This window comes from Garra rufa, chromosome 14 (genome assembly GCF_049309525.1).
Source record: "Garra rufa chromosome 14, GarRuf1.0, whole genome shotgun sequence".
In the NCBI taxonomy this organism is placed as follows: domain Eukaryota; kingdom Metazoa; phylum Chordata; class Actinopteri; order Cypriniformes; family Cyprinidae; genus Garra; species Garra rufa.
The window spans coordinates 6,162,168-6,183,800 of record NC_133374.1 but is presented as its reverse complement, the minus strand read 5'-3'; the positions used below and the strand labels follow the sequence as shown (position 1 = coordinate 6,183,800).

Below are 21,633 nucleotides of genomic sequence, written 5' to 3'. Positions count from 1 at the left end.
CTAAAAAGATCTTGATAATAAATATAAAAAAAATTACAAATTAAAAAAAATTGAATTTTAATAAAAAAACAAAAAAATTAAAAAGTTAATAAATATTTTAAAAATGAACAAAATACCACAAACCTAAACTAAAATTGAAATATAATAATACAAGCTAAATCTAATATATTAATAAATCCTAAATATGAATAAATACTGTAATATATACATTTCAAAATATATATTAAAATAATGCTTTTTAATACTTTCTTTTTAATAGTTTCTTTTCTCATCTTATTTTTTAAATATAAAATTATTTATTAAAAATGTAAATAATCGAATCAAAATCCAATACGTTTTCATCATAAAAAAGCTTTTTAACTAAAACTAAAACCATTAAAAAATAAAATCACGTTAAAATAAAATTCAGTAAAATTATTAAAAGTAAATTGTTAAAAAAAACTGAAGAAAAATGAGAAATGTTGCAATGGCATCTAAAATTAAAAGAAATGTTGAAGTACTATGGTTAATATGCTTCAAAGATCTTGTTAATAAATATAAAAATGTAAAAAAAAAATTCAATTAAAAAATTCAATTAATATTCAATTAAAAAAAATATAAATGTTAATAAATATTAAAGAAAGAACCAAAAAGGACAAAAGCACTACAAAATGACTAAAACTAAAATTGAAATATAATACAAGCTAATTCTAAACATTAATAAATACTGAAATACTATATAAATTTCAAGATATATATTAAAATAATAGTTTATTTTCTTATCTTTTTCATTTTAAAAGATAAGATTTCAAGTTTTCATTTTAAATATAAAAAATGTAAGTGTAAAATGTAAATGTAAGTCTAATTAAAATGTAATGTTTTCATCATAAAGCATTTTAACTAAAACTAATTGAAAATTAAAAAAGTTAAAATAAAATAAAAATAAACTGAACATAAATGACAAGTGTCTAAAAACAAATGTTGAAGTACTATGGTTAATAAGCTTAAAAGATCTTGTTAATAAAAAAATAAAATAAAATAAACATTAAAAAATTAAAAACCTCAAAAAATCAGTTTTCATTATAAAAATCCATAGAAGCTGGCACTGCTTAAAAAAACAAGCAAACTAGTTTCTTTAAGAAAAACATTACTGCAGTCAGATAAAAAATTGTGATTTCCAGGCCTGGAAAATTCATAGAAATGAATAACATTTATATTTTTTATGTTTTTGAAAGAAGTCTCTTCTTCTTACCAAGTCTGCATTTATTTGATCAAAAATACAGTAAAAACAGACATATTGTGAAATATTATTACAATACAAAATAACTGCTTTCTATTTAAATATTTAATTTTTTTGATTAAAAAACAAAAATACAAATGCACTACAAAATGACTAAAACTTAAACTAAATTTTAAAAATGTATATTAAAATAATACTGTTTCTATTCTTATCTTTAGCTTTCATTTTTAATATGAGAAATATTAATAAAAAGGTAAATAATCTAATCAGTTTTCTTAATAAAAAAAAACATAACTGGTATTGTTTAAAAAAGCAAAGTTATTGGTATTGTTTAAGAAAAACATTAATGCAATCACACAAAAAAAAAGTATTTCCAGGCCTGGAAAATGTGTAGTGAATATACATGTTTCTTGTTATTTTTAATAGGCTTAAAATCTCTATAAAATTAATTTTGAGGTTGATAGAGAAATCATGGAAATGAATCAAAGAGTGTGAGAACTGTGTGTTAATATATTAAAAACTGAGTTTTAACATTATGAATAAAACACTGAAATCTGCATCCATGCATTTTCAATTTTGCAATAGGTTTTTGAAGGTAAACTAAGTAAAAATGCTCTGTGATGTCACAATGAACCCCTCTCATCTGTGATTTCACAACAGCACAATAATATGATAAAAGCACTCCTCTATGACGTCACAAATTTGCATTCAGGACATCGAAGCACTGTTATGTCACAGTGAAGCATTCACTAGATATAATGAGCTCAAATTGATTTTCTAGTGGTTAATCCCTTTATAGAATGGAATTTCTAGTAACTTCTGCCTACTTCTGTCCACAGCATCGAAGCAGAGACGGCCTCCGTGTGCATCTGATGTGGCTGTGATCATGTACACCAGCGGCTCCACCGGCGTGCCAAAAGGAGTCATGATCTCTCACAGTAATATCATTGCCGGAATCACCGGCATGGCCGAGAGAATCCCCAACCTCGGGTATGAAACCATAACATCCTGCCATCTGTCGTCATTCACTAATGTGTTTAAGGATATGTTTATCAGTGTTTCCTAGAAAACAAGCCATTGCCTATGGATAAAATAAACAGAGTGAGGAAAAACTGTCTGTGGGGATTTCTACGCCACGCACTGTATATTGTATATGTCGTATGACATATGTGTGCTGTTTTTACACATCTTGTGAACTCAGCAAGAAAAATACAGTGAAAATGCAGCTAAAACAAAAAATGTAATTCAATATAAAACCTGTATTACGATTTTTGAATGTTTCCTTACAGTATTTTCTTATTCAAATCTCTTATGTTCATCATAGCTGCATTTATATGATCAGAAATACTGAAAATTGCTGTTTATTGTAAAATGTAATTTATTTCTGTGATCAAAGCTGAATTTTCAGCATCATTACTCATGTCTTCAGAGTCACATGATCCTCCAGAAATCCTTCTAATAAGCTGATTTGCTGCTTAAGAAACATTTCTAATTATTAATAATGTTGAAACAATGATACACTACCAGTCAAATATTTATGTAGTCTTCTGTTAATTATCAGGCTTGTTTCATGCATCTTGCATATATAATATATATATATATATATATATATAAAATTATACTTTTTTAGTGGCAGTAAAGACATTTAAAATGTTACAAAAGATTTCGATTTCTCTTTGGTGAATAGAAAAGTTTAGAAGAATAGCATTTATCTGAACTCTTTTGCAACATTATAAATGTATTTTTAAAAACAAATGTTGAAGTACTACAAGATCTTGTTAATAAATTAAAATCTGGTATCTTTCATCATAAAAAAGTCATAGAAGCTGGCACTGCTTTAAAATATCCTTGACAAATGTTTTTTTATTTATTTTTTTCAGATAAATGCTGATCTTTGGATTTTTCTATTCATTAAAGAATCCCCCCAAAAAATACTCAACCGTTTTAAATATGGACAATAATGATAATCAGAAATGTTTCTTGAACAGCAAATCAGCATATTAGAATGATTTCTGAAGGATCATGTGACTGGGATAATGACTAAAAATTCAGCTTTGAAATCACAGGAATAAATCACATTTTAAAATATATTTAAATAGAAAGCAGTTATTTTAAATAGTAAAAATATTTCACACGAAATTACTGCTTTTGCTGTAATTTGGATTAAATAAAGCAGGCTTGGTGAGCAGAAGAGACTTCTTTAAAAACAAATCTAACTGTTCAAAAATTTTTGACTAGTAGTGTACATTTTATTTTTCATTTCATTCTTGATTCTTGAATCGAAATCTTTTGTAACATTTTAAATGTCTTTACTGTCACTAAAAATCTGAAATAATTTACAATCTTATATATATACACACAAGATGCATGAAACAAGCCTGATAATTAACAGAAGACTATAGTATAGTAAAATGTTTTCTTTTTCCAGTCTGGTTTCAAATTTAAAACCTGATATTTATATTACGCAGACAGTTGATATGTGTGTTTTTGCAGTGAGGATGACACATACATTGGCTATCTTCCACTGGCGCACGTGTTGGAGTTGAGCGCTGAGATGGTGTGTTTGGCTCACGGCTGCAGAATCGGCTACTCTTCACCACAAACACTCTCAGACCAGGTACAACACAGTTTTCTTAATATTTACCAATTGCATTCATGAAATCAAAACACTGGATTGCATTGTATAAAAAGACAAGAAACCAAGAAACAAGAAAATACTATATTTCATTTAATTTAATTTCATTTCATTTGTAATTATTTGTGAAGTTTACCAAGATATTCTGAACGAAATAAGTTTTTTTTAGTGTATGATATACGCAATAAGGCACTGCACTGTAATTACAAGACAAACAACAACAATGATGTCAAATAGTGTCAGTGGAAAATGCTGAAACGACAGAACCACGTAATGGAAAAACATGTGCAGTGCTGTGGGAGTTACTTATTCATTGCAACTGGGTTGAGATGAATTAAAGGGGTCCTATTGTGCTCTTTTACAAAGTCTTTATTTTGTTTTGAGGGTGCACTAGAACATGCTCTCATGCTTGGTGGTTCGAAAAACATATTATTTTTCACATAATTTACATTATTACAGTAGCTTTCTCCCCAGGCTGGCACAAATGGTTTAATTAGTTCTGGGTTTGTTGCCTTCCAGAAAACTAAATGTGTTGTGATTGGTTAGCAGTCCAACTGCACTGCAATTGGCGAACAGCTTAAATGGCATTTCATCCTGCCACGCCCCTTCCCCAAGCAGCAAGTTCAGTGTACAACTGTTAGCGCAAGCTTGATTAAAGTGATTCTTACATTTTAAATATGGCTATTTTTTATTACAAAAACACATCGGATCGCTAAACGAGGCTTTGACTGACCCCTCCGGAGCCATGTGAGGCACTCTTTATTATAGATCGACTTTTGGACTGATAGAGAGAAACACTTGTCTATGTCGTTCAGTCTATGCCGTTCTAAAGCTTGGGAGCGGCAGGATTATTTTTTAATATAACTCAGATTGCATTCGTCTGAAAGAAGGAAGTCCTATACACCTAGGATGCATGGAGGGTGAGTAAATAATATGCTACAGTAGTTTTGGTCCTATTGTCAGCCTGCGAGATCGCCGATACATTTCTTTACCAGGGCTCTACGCTTACTTTTCTTGTTAGGAGCACAAGAGCACATTCTAAACAACAATCCAAAAATCAGACAAAAAATTAGCCTTCCCATTACGAGGTGATATTTGATTTTACCGGGGAATTTTGTTTTTTACCTTTGTTTTTACCTTTTCATGTTTAATGAGGCTCAGAGGTGGCATGAGTGCCATCAAACTCATAAATTCATGTTAAGATTAATGTTTTAAATATAAAATTTTAAATACAGAAATATTAAATGATTAAATATTAAATAACTGAAAAGATACTTTAAAAATTAAACTAAATCTGCCAGCAGGTGGTGGCAAGACACTGATTTAATCACTGAATCATATTTATTTGATTTGTTCGAATGGCTGATTCATTCAGGAATAAAGCAAGTGACTGTCTATATGAATGGAAAATTTAATAATTTCACTAAATTTGTTTAAAAAAACCTCTATACCGCACACGTCAACAGCGTGACTCCAGCACAGTTACCGGAGCAGTTTGCGGACACTTTAGTCAATGCTTGCGTTTATACAAGCCGCTCTGCAGCTCACTGAAGGATCCCAGAAGCAGGTGTCCATGCTACATTGCTAAAGTTAGGCGAATCCCCACCTCGTCCCTCCTCACCCGTGAAACAATTCAAATTTCCATAGGCGGGATTTACGTTGTAACATAATAGCATCCGGAAAAAACAAACGCTGTTGTCCAAAGGAGCCATTCATTGTATTTCTTGAAAGGGATTTTTTAAAAACTAAATATCTCCCTTTGGAGTGGACTTTGAGATTTGTAACTTTGTAGACATTTGTTATGCCCAAACATACACACCACACACTGGCTGAAATTCAAAAAGTGAAAAAGCATAATAGGATCCCTTTAAAACTTTGATATCTTCTCTCTTTCATTGTTTTTACTTTCTAGTCAACCAAGATAAAGAAGGGAAGCAAAGGAGACATTAGCATCCTGCGGCCCACTTTAATGGCAGCAGTACCAGTAAGGCTGAATCTCTCTCTTTCTCTGTTTCTCTCTGGGCTTTTTGGGGTTGAATGTCAGCGAATGTGATTGTCTGGAATGATTTACAGCTGTAAACAGAACGTGAGAAAGCCCGGTGTGGATATCCTTCTGACACGCACGCACACAGTGAGTGACTCACTCACTGTAGATACACAATTAATAATGTTTAATATCTAGATTTTCTTTGCCGGAGGACACTGCAATGCACACACAGACACACAGAGAGAGAGAGAGTCATAGTGTGGTTGCACACAAGGGTCCCAGTGGAATGATAACGACACAGAACAGCAAACTTCCATAAACACAGCGGCTGAGAGCAGTGGGAGAACATCCGAATCATAAGGGAGCTTCTGAAAAAAAACGGTTCTCCACCCTCCTGTGTCACATGAGATGTGATGAAATGTGAAGTGGAAAAATGTCAGCATAACTCAATTAGATTCAGCGTACACATCCCTGGCAAAACAATACTGTGGTGATAGCAGATGGTAAAGCAGTGGTGCATGTTTACAGTGCTTCAAGGTTCCTTGTGGTGAAAATTGCTTTTGTAGAAACCATTATACGAGTCAAGATTTTTAATGTTTTTTTTAAAGATGCTCACCAACCTGCACTTATTTGATCCAAAGTACAGCAAAAACAGTACAATTGTGAAATATTATTAGAATTTAAAATGACTGTTTTCTATTTGAATATATTTTAGAAATGTAACCTATTTATTTGATTTCAAAGCTGAATTTTTAGCATCTTGACTCAGTTGCATGATTCTTCAGAAATCATTATAATATTCTGATTTGCTGTTCAAATAACATTTTTTAGGTTTCTTTGATGAATAGAAAAGTTCAGAAGAACAGCATTTATCCAAAATAGAACTCTTTTGTAACATTTATAAATGTCTTTATCATCACTTTTGATTAATGGTCAAGGTTCCTTAGAGACGTTTTTGTGGTATTTTTTTAGTTTTTGTTTTTTCTCTCTCTGGGAGACGAGGTCATTGCTCTGTGCCCACGTGAAGTCAAGGGGTCGTTTTTATGATGCCATTTCCTGTTTTATATTTGCCTCAAGCATAATGATTATATGTCAGTAACTTTGATTTGGTGGACAAAAGTTATTAAAATATATTGGAAATTTAAAAAAAGTAAATAAATAAATATTATTAACAATTATTTAAAATGTAAATAATTCTTACAATTTAATTACACCATTAAAATAGAATCCAGAAAAAATTTAAACACAAAAACAAACAATTTAATAAAAAATTAAACAAATTCTGGGAAAAAAGTCGAACACATTTCATAGGGATTTAAAATTGTTTTTCTTTCTTTCTTTTTTTTTGATGTTAAACTTTGAAGAAATTCTTAAACTTTATGTTCTCATCAAGTAAATGATTTCAATTAATTATACATGCTTTTTGATTACTAAAATTTTATTTAACTATTAAAACAGTGTGCAGAAAAATTAAAACAGGAAAAATAAGAATACAGAAAAATTTGGGGTGGGGATATATATATATATATATTTATTTATTTATTTATTTGAATATTGATATGAATATTATTAATATTAATTTACAATATTAATCGAAATTGTAATTAAAATATTAATATATATTTTTATATTTAAGAATTAATGAAATATTATGCCAGAATACTCAAATAATAATAATTAAGAATCATCACAATTTAGTCATCAAAATATCAAATTTTAGATGTATTGTATACATTTATTAAATAATTATATATATATCGGACTGATGAAGAGCCTGCGTGCTCGAAACGTCACATACGCTATGCGAAAGTTGTTTTAAAAATAAATATTTTTGATACTTTTTGGAGCTTTGGTGTTGCTGACTTTACACTTTATTTTTTACAATGTTTTAAAAAGAAATTAATTTGTCTAGAAACAAAAAATGATTGTCAAGTCAAAGAGATAGAAAGTCCCTCTCGTGTTTCAGTCATGTCATCAGTTATGTCTGGGGAATTTCTTTCTGTGTCTGTGTAGGAGATAATGGATCGGATCTACAAGAATGTCATGCTGAAAGTGGAGGAAATGAGTGTTTTTCAGAGGACTCTGTTTCTGCTGGCCTACAACTACAAGATGGAGCAGCTTGCGATGGGATACAGCACCCCACTGTGTGACAAGTACGTCACACACACACACACACACACACACACACACACACAAAAACACACACGTGAATACACACTCCATCCCCAGTGTTGGAGAAGCTTCTTTGACTAACAACAGTCTTCTCATAATTAAAGTAGTTAAACTACTAAAGCTATTGTTTGCACATATTTAGATTTATATTAGACTAATACAGTGAGGGGAAAAAATATTTGATCCCCTGCTGATTTTGTATATTTGCCCACTGACAAAGAAATTATCAGTCTATGATTTTAATGGTAGGTTTATTTGAACAGTGAGAGACAGTAAATTTCAAAAACGTTATAAATGTATTTGCATTTTAATGAGTGAAAGTATTTGATCCCCTATCAATATCAAGATTTCTGGCTCCCAAGTGTCTTTTATACAGGTAACAAGCTGAGACTAGGAGCACTCATTTAAAGGGAGTGCTCCTAATCTCAGCTTGTTACCTGTATAAAAGACACCTGTCACAGAAGCAATCAATCAGATTCCAAACTCTCCACCATGGCCAAGACCAAAGAGTTGTCCAAGGATGTCAAGGACAAGATTGTAGACCTTCACAAGGCTGGAATGGGCGAAAAGACCATCACCAAGCAGCTCAGTGAGAAGGTGAGAACAGTTGGTGCGATTTATTCGCAAATGGAAGAAACACAAAATTATTGTAAATCTCCCTTGGTCTGGGGCTCCATGCAAGATCTCACCTTGTGGAGTTTCAATGATCATGGAAACAGTGAGGAATCAGCCCAGAACTACACAGAAGGATCTTGTCAATGATCTCAAGGCAGCTGGGACCATAGTCACCAAGAAAACAATTGGTAACACTATGCCTACAGTGAAGGACTGAAATCCTGCAGCACCCGCAAGGTCCTCCTGCTCAAGAAAGCACATGTACAGGCCCATCTGAAGTTTGTCACTGAACATCTGATTGATTCAGAGGAGAACTGGGTGAAAGTGTTCAAATCCAGCTGTCTGGCATCAACTCAACTCGCCGTGTTTGGAGGAGGAAGAATGCTGCCTATGACCCCAAGAACACCATCCCCACCATCAAACATGGAGGTGGAAACATTATGGAAAAAGACAACTGCACCGCATCAAAGGGTCGATGGATGGGGCAAAAACCTTGGGTGAGAACCTCAGCCAAGGCATTGAAAATGGGCCGTGGATGGGTATTGACAATCACCCAAAACACACAGCCAAGGCAACAAAGGAGTGGTTCAAGAAGAAGCATATTAAGGTCCTGGAGTGGTCTAGCCAGTCTCCAGACCTTAATCCCATAGAAGATCTGTGGAGGGAGCTGAAGGTTTCAGTTGCCAAACGTCAGCCTTGAAACCTTAATGACTTTGAGAGGATCTGCAAAGAGGAGTGGGACAAAATCCTTCCTGAGATGTGTGCAAACCTGGTGGCTAACTGCAAGAAACATCTGACCTCTGTGATTGCCTCTAAGGGTTTTGCCACCAAGTTTTGCAAAGGGGTCAAATACTTATTTCACTCTTTAAAATGCAAATCAATTTATAACTTTATCATTTTTTTGTTGTTGTTCTGTCTCTCACTGTTCAGATAAACCTACCATTAAAACTATAGACTGATCATTTCTTTATCAGTGGGCAAACCTACAAAATCAGCATGGGATCAAATATTTTTTTCCCTCACTGTATAATGAAAAACATGTGGTACAACTGAATCAGTGATAATCAGCAGTTTTTAGCTAAATATTTATTTTTACTATTCTTGAATCAACAAGTCAAATTTTTGAACTGGTTCATTGAAATATCCAGAAACAATCTGCCAAAATCAATTAGTCCTCTAAATGCAACTCGAAAAAAGTAGACATTTGATCATTTTTGAATTATCATTGAATAGCATTGCTAATTTTAGTTACTCCTCCAGACCAGTTCTCACAGTCTCACACAAAAAGCTAACTCTTCATTCTCTTTCTCTCTCCAGACTGGTCTTCCGGAAGGTTCGGGCATTGTTAGGTGGACGTTTGCGGGTGTTATTGTCAGGCGGTGCACCTCTGTCTGCCGCAACCCAGCGGTTTATGAACATTTGCTTCTGCTGTCCTGTAGGTCAGGGCTACGGCCTCACGGAAACCTGTGGTGCTGGGACCATTAGTCAGCGTGAGATTCATACCATTCTGCATTTCAAACACTATCATGCACATTGTCATAATCTACACTAGGGTCCAAAAATTTGGGGTCAGTAAGAAGAAATGGTATTAGTACTTTTATTCGACAAGGATGCATTAAATTGATCAAAAGTGATGGAAAAGACATATAATGTTACAAAAGATTTCTTTTGAACTTTCTTTTCATTAAAGACACCACAAAAATAATAAGCAGCACAACTGTTTTCAACATTGATAACAATCAGAAATGTTTCTTGAGCATCAAATCCGCACTCTAGAATGATTTCTGAAGGATCATGTTACACTGAAGCCTGGAGTAAAGCTAGAAAATTTAGCTTTGATTGCAGGAATAAATTACAGTTTACAATATATTCACATAGTAAACAGTTATTTAAAATTATAATATTATTTCAGAATTTTACTGTTTTTACTGTATTTCTGATTAAATAAATGCAGCTTTGGTGAGAATTATATATTATATTTAAGAAAAATAGGATATATTTACTTATTAAATATATATTAAATATATATATATATATATATATATATATAATATAAATTATATGAATATAAATATAGGCATGTAAATACACGTAAATATACTGTATGTGTGTGTCTTTATATATATATACATAATAAATATACACAGTACACACACACATATATTATATAAACAAAAACTATTTTGGATGCGATTAATCACGATTAATCGTTTGACAGCACTGAAATAAATTAAAAATAGGTTTCATTTACCATTGGTAATGTACATTTTACAACGCAAGCAAGCTTATTTACATTGTCCTATTCTAATCAATAAAAGCGGGTGAAAAATGCTCACATAAACTAAATTAGTTATTGCTAATAAAAAAAACACATGACTGACATTATAAATGGACCCGAGAGTCCAAACAAGTCATGATATGACCAGTTTAAATATGTAAACAGATTGTACAAATCTAAACTAACTGTGTATTGTGTATTAATGAAACTAGGTCACCAACTCAATGTCCTGATCCTCAAAAGCCACAAAGAAAAACATTAAAATGAACATTTGTGGAGGACAGTTCCCTTGTTAAATGATTGAGGTTTGTGTTCTCAGAGGAATCAGTTGTGGAACAGTCCACACAGATGGTGACTCCTAAAATATGATTTTTTTTTTTCCCCCTTTTTTTAATCGAAGAAACATCTTTTTCTGCAATGGAAATAATTGCATAACTATGCCCTTACAGCCCATAAATCTTATTGTACATGTGTGTGTCTAGTTTGGGATTACAGTACAGGACGAGTTGGCGCGCCACTAGTTTGCTGTGAAATTCAGCTGAAGGACTGGATCGAGGGTGAGTGTGATATACACACACATATATCTGCTCTTATGAAAACACTGTCATGCACGTTTACCTATCCATCAGGCGATATGTCTGGAAGTTTGCTACGCGGGAAGAAAGATGAGCGATATATCAACAGAACAAAAGAGAAGGAAGTGGAAAAAAGTATTAAAGGTCGTTTGCGACCTTGTAAGGAAGACACTTTGAGCGCCTATTTCTGGACAGATTAGATCAGCTTTATACACAGTAACTAAACGTCTATTTAAAAACGCGTTAAATTACTGTCCACAGCTCTCATTACAAAGAAAAGGCCAAAACATTTTGTAATGGCATCATTATTAAAAACATAATAAAATGAGGTCATGTGTCACAAGGATTAGATTAAACTTTTGTGCTTAAACACGAAGGCTTTGGCTAGCAAATATTAGTATCTAAATAGTCTTTATAGATGACTGTGTTAGTCATCTATGATAACTAGGCAATCATTTTGCTTTTAAACTACTTACTGAATTTGCCAAAGTTTGTTGTACGTTTAGTACATAAAAAAAATCTTGACCCTCTAACACTAGCGTTCTCTATTATTTTCCTATTCTTTTGACTTGTTTTCTTTTTATTTATTTAAAAAAATTATAAAAAGTTGACCCTCTAATACTAGCGTTCTCTATTCTTTTCTGTTTACTTGTTTTCTTATTATTTAAAAAAATAATACAAATTTGACCCTCTAACAATAGCATGCTCTATTCTTTTTCTGTTCTATTTACTTGTTTTCTTTTTATTTATTTATTTTTAAAATTACCCACAAACTTCGGTGTTCTGTTTCTGTTCTGCTTGATTTCTTTACATTTATTAAAAAAATTAAAACAAAAATGTCCCCCTCAAAATCTAGCGTTTTTAATTCCTTTTCTATTCTTCCGACTTTTCTTTTTATTTGAAAAAATAAAATAAAAAATTGACCTTCTATCTCTAGCGTGCTCTAATTCTAGTGTTCTCAATTCTTTTTCTATTTTATTTACTTGTTTTCTTTTCATTTATTCAAAAAAATCATACAAATTTGATCCCCTACATGTAGCATTCTTTATTCTCTTTTTATTCTTTTGACTTGATTTTCTTTATATTTATCTTTAAAAATAATCAAATTTCTGATTTCTTTTTTTATTTAAAAAATGTGACCCTCTAACTCTAGCATTCTCTATTCTTTCAACTTTTTTTAGTTATTTAAAAAAAATACAATTTGTCCTAACTCTAGTGTTCTCTATTCTTTTTCTACTCTTTCAACTTGATTTCTTTTTTTATTTAAAGTTTAAACAAATTGACTCTTTAATTTGTTCTCAGTACTTTTTCTATTCTATCTACTTGTTTTCTTTTTATTAAAAAAAAATCAAAATTTGACCCTCTAACTCTAGCATTTCCTATTCTTTTTTTTTTTCGACCATATTAAAAAACTACTACTACTACAAAAAAATTGACCCCTCTAACTCTAGCATTCTCTATTATTTTGACTTTTTTATTTATTTAAAAAGAAAATAAAAATTTGTCCCTCTGACACTAGCCTTCTCTGTTCTTTTTCTATTCTGTCAACTTTTTATTTATTTAAAAAATAAATAAATAAATAAAAATCGACATTAGCATTCTCTTTTTTTAAACTTTTGACTTTTCTTTTTATTCTTTAAAAAAATTAAGAAATGAAAAATAAAAAAATGTGACCCTCTAACACTAGTGTTCTCTATCCTTTTTCTATTCTATCAACTTTTTATTTATTTAAAAAAATGTATTGTTTTAAAAAAGTGCACTTTTGTGTACTTAATTGCATTATGAAATGTATTTATAAAAGTGTCTCTGTTTAAGTCAGCTTAAGTGGCTTTTTATTTGCAAGTACAGTTTTTTGAAATATATTTAAGATTTGAAGTACTCTACAAAAGCACATTTAGTACAATTAATCACAGAGTCTATACATTTTCTGCCAATTTTTAGTGTTTCAACCATAACCGTTCATGGAAAACACCCCAAAAACTGACTGGTCCCTTTACATCTTAATCACATAGTTTCTTTCTGTCTAAATAAGCAGTTCTTGGCTGGAAGATGCAATGTGGACCAATCATACATCGTTATGTCAAAGGTTTGACTACATAAGACTTATGCTTTATTGACCTCAGAGGTCATGGTAGGTCTGTATGTTTTGAAATATACTTTTATTTCTGGAACCTTGCTGTTGCACTTTATACAGTTTAGTCTGTTTTCCATCAGTTTTTCTTTTCATTGATATAATGCAATCTTTGTTTATCCAGGTGGATATCGCAGCACAGACCGGCCGTGTCCGCGAGGAGAGATTCTGGTCGGTGGGCCCAACGTTACAATGGGTTACTACAAGAACAAAGACAAGAGCAGTGAGGACTTCTTCGTGGATAAGAAAGGCCAGCGGTGGTTCTGCACCGGAGACATCGGAGAGATTCATGGAGACGGCTGTCTGAAGATTATTGGTGAGAGAGATTAGCCAGAACATCGTAAAGACAGCAGGTTTTGGCAGGAGCGAGCGAATGGAAGTCCCCTCGACTTTACGATAAAACGCTTTAGTCCTGTGCTTCTTGTAAATGACACATTTCGCTGTCAACTTATTCCCGTAAAGGCAGCGATAAGAACTCAAAGAAAGCAGGATACACTCCAAAAGGGAGAGAAAGAGAAACTTCCTGTAGCACACACACACAGAAAAATAGGGGTTTAAAACTGTACCTTTAGGAGTACAACAGCTTGTCGCTGGAGCAGTACCCTTAAAAGGACATCTTTGTACCTTTTTTACCCCTAATAGGTACATATTAGTACCTAAAGGGTACATATTACTATTCTAAGGTACTAATATGTACCCTATAGGGGTAAAAAAGGTACAAAGATGTCCTTTTAAGGGTACTGCTCCAGCGACAAGCTGTTGTACTCCTAAAGGTACAGTTTTAAACCCCTATTTTTCTGTGTGCACCCACGTACACATCTGATGAAATATGGCTAATATTTGCTTATGTGTGTGTGTTTGCATATTAGACCGCAAGAAAGACCTGGTGAAGCTTCAAGCGGGAGAATACGTGTCTCTGGGAAAAGTGGAGGCTGTCTTGAAAAACTGCCCACTTGTTGACAACATCTGCGCTTATGCCAACAGGTGCCGACACAAAGCACAACCTGCACCACACTAACAAAAACACCCTTGTAGGAGTAGTTCACTTTTTAGATAATGTACTCCTTGTCATCCAAGTTGTTCATGTCTTTCTTTCTTCAGTCGTAAGGAAATTATGTTTTTTGAAGAAAACATTTCAGGATTTCTCTCCATATAATGGACTTCTATGGTGCCCCCAGGTTTGAACTTCCAAAATGCAGTTTAAATGCAGCTTCAAAGGGCTCTAAATGATCCCAGCCGAGGAAAGAAGGTCTTATCTAACAAAACAATCGGTTATTTTCTAAAAAAAAAATTACAATTTATATACTTTTTAACCTCAAATGCTCGTCTTGTCTAGCTCTGCCTGAACTGTGTGTACTCCAGTTCAAGACAGTTAGGGTATGTCAAAAAAACACCCATCTCATTTTCTCTTCCAACTTCAAAGTCATCCTACATTGCAATTTTACCTTTTTATGTAAAGGTTGTTTGATCTTATTTGCATGTTCAATTTGTAAACGCAGGGTCGGTACTTCTGCAGCGATGTAGGACGATTTTGAAGTTGGAGGAGAAAATGAGATGGGAGTTTTTCAACATACCCTAACTGTCTTAAACCGGAATACACAGAATTGTCAATTTTTTGCCAATGACCGATCGTTTCGCTGGATAAGACCCTTATTCCTCAGCTGTGATTGTTTAAAGCACTTTTGAAGCTGCATTTAAACTGCATTTTGGAAGTTCAACTTCGGGGGCGCCATAGAAGTTCACTGAAAATTACTGAAATGTTTTCCTTAAAAAAACATTTTTTTACGACTGAAAAAAGAAAGACATGAACATCTTAGATGACACGGGGGTGAGTATTTTATCTGTAAATTTTTGTTCTAGAAGTGAACGTCTCTTTTATCTGCTCTGACCCAAGCTGTAATATAAACAAAATGCTATTGGCTATTTAAAAAAGGGGCGGGACTGCTTGATATGTCCCACCCTGTCTTCAACATATAGAATAATGCTGCATGTTTCACTTCAGTGGACCTTTAAATACAAAAATATATTGCTATATTTTAAAAAATATGTAATATTTTTTTTTTACTTATAATAAAATCGTTAAACACTCAAAAGCATTTTAAATATAGAAGTTATTTTAAAAATGCAATTTTAAATAAAATAAAAAAGTAAATAAAATATACATCAATACACAATACATTTATTGAAAATCTGAATACTGAATAATTTTAGTAGACTTAAGAATCAGTGTATGTTTAATTAATACAGAGAAGACTGTAGTGTTTTATATTTTTATATTATTCAATGTATGTATTATTGCTCCTTTTAAATAGACCTGTACATAAATACTTAAAGCCCTGTTAAATTAATAATTAACTAATAATTCTTATATTTATTTGCTTTTTTTAATGAAAAGGTAAAACAAAATAAGAATAACCTTAAAATAAAATACTCATGTCAATAAATAACAAAACACTTGGGGCCAGATTTACTAAACAGGGCAAATTAGCGTTAAGGGCGCAATTCCGTAAAACTGCCAATGGAAGTTGAAAATTTTGCATGTGATTTACTGACAATGCGCACATTAGAAAACACAGATGCGGTCAGATCATTTCAAATAATTTCCAGCGCAATCTACTTAAAGCAGCACAAATGTAAGACAAGCTTTTTAGTGTTAAATAATGTCTCAAATACCTGTAATTTTACTAGTGCAAATGTTATTGTGTTGCATGATTAATTTTAACACTCTCCTCCCATTAATTTTGCGTCTGAAAGGGAAACTCCTAAAAATGCATATTCAATAAGGTCAAGTGCAAAAATAACTGTTCACACCTTTTCAGCGCTAATTCTTCACTGCGCATCTTTAGTAAAATCTGACAGTACTATTTTAACATAAAAAAAAATCTGACCCTTATAGTCAGCACTCCTAAATACACCCACTAATAATTTTAGTCTTTCCCCTTCCTGTTTTCCAGTGACGAGTCTTACGTGATTGGCTTTGTGGTGCCCAATCAGAAGCAGCTGCTGGCACTGGCTCAGAGGAAGCGTGTCAGAGGTTTGTGGGAGGAGCTCTGTAACAACCCTGTCATCGAGGAGGAGGTGCTTAAAGTCATCACAGAAACGGCACTTACAGGTGAAACACAGCTTGGATAAGTATACTGTCATACTGCTCATACTATGTCTGTAGTATATAGACAGGGTTTCTGAGGGACTTTAAAACATCTTATTTCAACCTTTCACAAATTAAGGCGAGACACTGCAGGTGAATAGGGTAAAACATTTAACTAATAGTTATCACCTTACTTACTCAGTTGATTAATTACATTGATAATTGCAAACATTTTTTTGTATTACAAGTTTTCTAAAATGTTAGGTTTAAATATGCAAATAAGACATTATTTAATGAAATATGCACTAATTTGCGTACATTTCTAGTACAAAAATGTAAACACTGGATGAAGTCAGTTTCAAAATTCTTGTTTAATTTTTTTAACATAATAAGAGTCAAATGTTTTTACAGAGGGGATTTGCGGTATTTCATTTTGTCACTCCATGATACAGAAAATACTTAGGCAGAAAACTTTTTTTTTTTCAGTTTTTGGGGGAATAAAATGTTGTATAAAATTAAGCTAATTATAACTGAACAAATCCCTCTGAAAAACTTCAGGATATAGACAAGAATAAAAATGTAAAGTTTGGTGTGTGTAAGAGCTACTGAATGGAGATTTATGGCTCAGCATAGGAGAATAAACTCATTTTGAGAAAACAGCCTTTTAAAAATATGGATTGTAATTGAAATCTACTGACAAAAATAGATAAAGTGCTATAAAAGAAACACTTAACGGTGTCTTTTGGATGATTCTTTCCACTAGTCTGAAAAAACACTTTATGAAAAAAAAATAATAATAAAATCTCAAACTAGACAGGTGCATGAAAAAACAGTGTAAGACCTTAAAAGGGTCTTAAAGTGGAAGAGAAAGTCTTAAATTCATAAAATCATGGAATTAAATCTTGCATCCATTGCAGAAAATGAATTGAAGAATCTGCCTCTTTTTATCTTGTTTTCTTAATACAAATATCTAAACATCTTTTGATCAAGATTTACTTAAGATGCAAAATGTATACATTAAGTCTGAAAGTTTTTGGAGAAATTGAACTAAATGAAATCACGTTTGAAACAAGAACAAATATCTGGTAATGGGCTAAGAAAACTTTCTTTCATTTTTAATTAAGTTGATTTCTCTGAGCCCATTGGCAGATATTGAATCTTTTTATTCATGAACTCCATTTCATTCAGTTTCTTAGAAAACAAAAGGTTCTTTACAGTGCCATACACTCTTAAAAATCAAGGTGCTTCACGATGCCATAGCAGAACCTTTTTGTCTAAATGGTTCCATAAAGCACCTTTAACATCTGATGAACCTTTCTGTTTCTTTGTGGCGAAAGAAAGTACTTCAGATTGTAAAAAGGTAAGAAAGAGATGGTTCTTCAAAGAACCTTTGACTGAATGGTTCTTTGTGGACCCAAAAATGGTTCTTCTATGGCATAGCTGTGAAGAACCTTTCAAACCACCTTTATTTTTAGGAGTGTGGAAGAACCATCTCTTTTTTTTTTACCTTTTTATAATCTGAAGAAACTTCTTTCACCACAAAGAACCTTTTGTGAAACAGAAAGATTCTTCAGATGTTAAAGGAACCATTTGGACAAAAAAAAAAAAAAACTCTATGGCATCATGAAGAACCTTTATTTTAAAGAGTGAAGATATCATCTTATGTAATTTTGTTTCTCAAGTAAATTTATCTCAATTTAATAATCTTTAGACATTTGCGCTGGAAAACAAACAATTTTTGCAGTGTGATCAGATGTATATTTTCCATATTTTAGTGATTAGGAGCAGAGATATTTAATATCGTAAGATATACGTTTTTTGTAAAATTAATTAAAGTAGTGAAGATCTGTTGGAAGTTGTGTTAAACTTCGAAGTGTTGCTAATACAACTCATTTTTTCTTCCCTAGACATTTAGAGAACATATTGACATACTGTGTTCCTTTATTTTTTAATGTACCAGTAATATCATATTGGCCACAATATTATCAATCATGAAATGTTACTTGTGTATGATATAAACGTTCTTTCATAGGAATACATTTGTGACCATGGACCACAAAACCAGTCATAAGGGTCAATTTTTTTGAAACTGAGATTTATACATCATTTGAAATCTGAATAAATAAGCTTTCCATTGATGTATTGTTTGTTGGGATAGAACAATGTTCGTCTGAGATACAACTATTTGAAAATCTGGAATCTGAGGGTGCAAAAAATTTTAGAAAATCACCTTTAACGTTGTCCAAATAAAGTTCTTAGCAATGCATATTACTAATCAAAGATTAAGTTTTAATATATTAGTTGTAAATTTGCTAATTATCTTCATGGAACATGATCTTTACTTAATATCCTAATGATTTTCAATCATTCTCAATCAATCATTTTGACCCATACAATGAATTTTTGGCTTTTGCTACAAATATACCCATGCTACTTAAGATTGGTTTTGTGGTTCAGGGTCAACTTTGTTGTGCTTCCTGTTTTACCACTCGAGTTTAGTTGATTCATTTCCTCTTCCTGTGTATTTAACAGCCCAGTTAGAAAGATTTGAGATCCCACGAAAGATCCGCCTGAGCGTTGAGCCCTGGACCCCAGAGACTGGCCTAGTTACAGATGCTTTTAAACTCAAACGAAAGGAGCTCAAAACTCACTACCAGAATGACATTGAGAGGATGTATGGTGCCAAATAGAGCCAAACCACTGCTGATTCCAGACTACTTCACTATACCAACCTCCAATCAGAATGGAGATTTCAAATGGATGTTACAGATGTTTTCATACAGTGTGATGACAAACACACACAACCAGCAATACTTAAAGGTGGCAAAAGCATTCAGATTCAAACAAATACAACTTGTAGATATCTTAATGAAACTCGTCCAGCGTCAGTTTACATAAGCAAGTTTCTGTGCAAACATGTCAGGAATCCTAAAGCCACCATTTGCTTTTTTCATTCTTTCCATTACCTTCATTTAATACTGTCAGAAGACCAGTGATCTAGAAAAATCAAATATCTTTAAGCTAGTTCACTTTTAGACCAAAAATTTACAGATGTACTCACCCCCTTGTCATCCAAGATGTTCATGTCTTTCTTTCTTCAGTCGTAGGGAAATTATGACTTTTTTTGAGGAAAACATTTCAGGATGTCTCTCCATTTAATGGACTTCTATGGTGCCCCCGAGTTTGAACTTGCAAAATGCAGCTTCAAAGGGCTCTAAACGATCACAGCCGAGGAAAGAAGGGTCTTATCTATCAAAACGATCTGTCATTTTCAAAAATATTTTTACAATTTATATACATTTGAACCTCAAATGCTCGTCTTTGTCTGTGTAGAGATTGAAAAGTATATAAATTGTAAATGTTTTTGGAAAATAACTGATCGTTTCACTAGATAAGACCCTTCTTCCTTGGCTGGGATCATTTAGAGCCCTTTGAAGCTGCATTTTGGAAGTTCAAACTCAGGGGCACCATAGAAGTCCACTATATGGAGAGAAATCCTGAAATGTTTGCCTCAAAAAACATCATTTCTTTACGACTGAAGAAAGAAAGACATGAACATCTTGGATGACAAGGGGGTGATGAGTACATTATCTGTACATTTTTGTTCTGAAAGTGAGCTACTCCTTTAATGTAAATTATGGTTGCAATAATTAGCTTTTATTTAAATATAAGGACACGCTTATTGGATGATTCTGATTGATGTTCATATTGGGTGCATGTATATCCTGCTGGACAGGATAATAGATCTAGTATAATTATAGTAATATAAACCAATCAACCAGGTCCATTACACATTTTGACCTGAATTGACTCACTACAGGGAGGTTTTCTACTGTTTGTCTATAAGACATACTGACATGTGCACAAACAAGTTAAACTTTTTCATTTAGAAATAAAGAACAGACCATATAAATCTTAATGCAAATGGAGGTGTTAAATTCTTAAGATCAGAGTATGAAGGTTTGACTGTTTTTGGTCAAAGTAGGCAATATTTTGTGTCTCCATTGAAGGCCATTCAAAATCTATGGAAGGCTGTTTCTGCCATTGAATTGAAAAACAATGGTAATTGCAATTTTTTTTCTCGCAATTCTTGACTTTCTTTTCTTGTAATAGCAGAATTGTATGATGTAAACTCATAAAAGTCTGACTTTTTTCTTATAACTGCAAGATATTAACTCAGTACTGACATTTTTCTCAGAATTCTGACTTCTTTTATCGGAATTGTGAGATATAAACTCAATTGTGAGTTATAAAGTCAGACTTGCAAAGCATGAACTCAATTCTGATGTTTTTCTTCTGAATTGTGAGTTATATATTTAAATTCTGAGGGGGAAAAATATTTTCTAGCAATTGTGAGTTTATATAATAAAATTCTGACTTCATAACAATTGTGAGTTTTTTAATCGCACAATTCTAAGAAAAAAGTCAGAACTGAGTTTATATTACAATTCTGAGGAATAGTGAATTGTAGTGAGGAGAATACTGAGGGGAAAAAAATCGTAAATACCTTTATTTTTATTCACTGGTGGACACGGTCTTCTAAAAAAATAGCAATGTATTCTGAAATAAACTGAAAAAAAAATTAATTGTATTGTATTGGATGTTCTACTTTTTTAACAATGGAAAAAATATATTTTTCTCTCCACTGCAGAGATCCTAATATAGCAAACTCACAAAATTCTGACTTTGTTTCTTATAATTGCAATTTATAAACTCAATTCAGATATTTTTCTCACAATTCTGAGATATAAACTCTCAATTCAGATTTTTTTTTTTTTCACACAATTCTGACTTTTCTCTGAATTGTGAGATAAACTCAATTCTGGGGCCGTATTCACGAATATCTTCTTAAGAAATAAATTAAGAAATTTCTTAAGATAAATTCTAAGAAGTTTGTAAGAATGTTCTTAAGTGCAATTCTTGAAAAAATCTT

The 21,633-nt window shown here is 32.3% G+C and overlaps 1 protein-coding gene across 1 annotated transcript in view; it reads left to right on the top strand.

The window, feature by feature from the left end:
* acsl3a (acyl-CoA synthetase long chain family member 3a) overlaps positions 1–20,654 on the top strand; it is a 35,652-nt gene extending 14,998 nt beyond the window's left edge. Inside the window, exons 5-14 of the mRNA XM_073817822.1 lie at positions 2,059–2,209; positions 3,713–3,836; positions 5,767–5,838; positions 7,855–7,994; positions 9,946–10,118; positions 11,389–11,463; positions 13,737–13,928; positions 14,482–14,596; positions 16,567–16,724; positions 19,233–20,654. Of these exons, the coding sequence (XP_073673923.1) occupies positions 2,059–2,209; positions 3,713–3,836; positions 5,767–5,838; positions 7,855–7,994; positions 9,946–10,118; positions 11,389–11,463; positions 13,737–13,928; positions 14,482–14,596; positions 16,567–16,724; positions 19,233–19,390 (1,358 nt within the window). The 3' untranslated portion in view covers positions 19,391–20,654. The remainder of the gene's footprint in view (positions 1–2,058; positions 2,210–3,712; positions 3,837–5,766; positions 5,839–7,854; positions 7,995–9,945; positions 10,119–11,388; positions 11,464–13,736; positions 13,929–14,481; positions 14,597–16,566; positions 16,725–19,232) is intronic.
* The last annotated feature ends 979 nt before the right edge of the window (positions 20,655–21,633 follow it).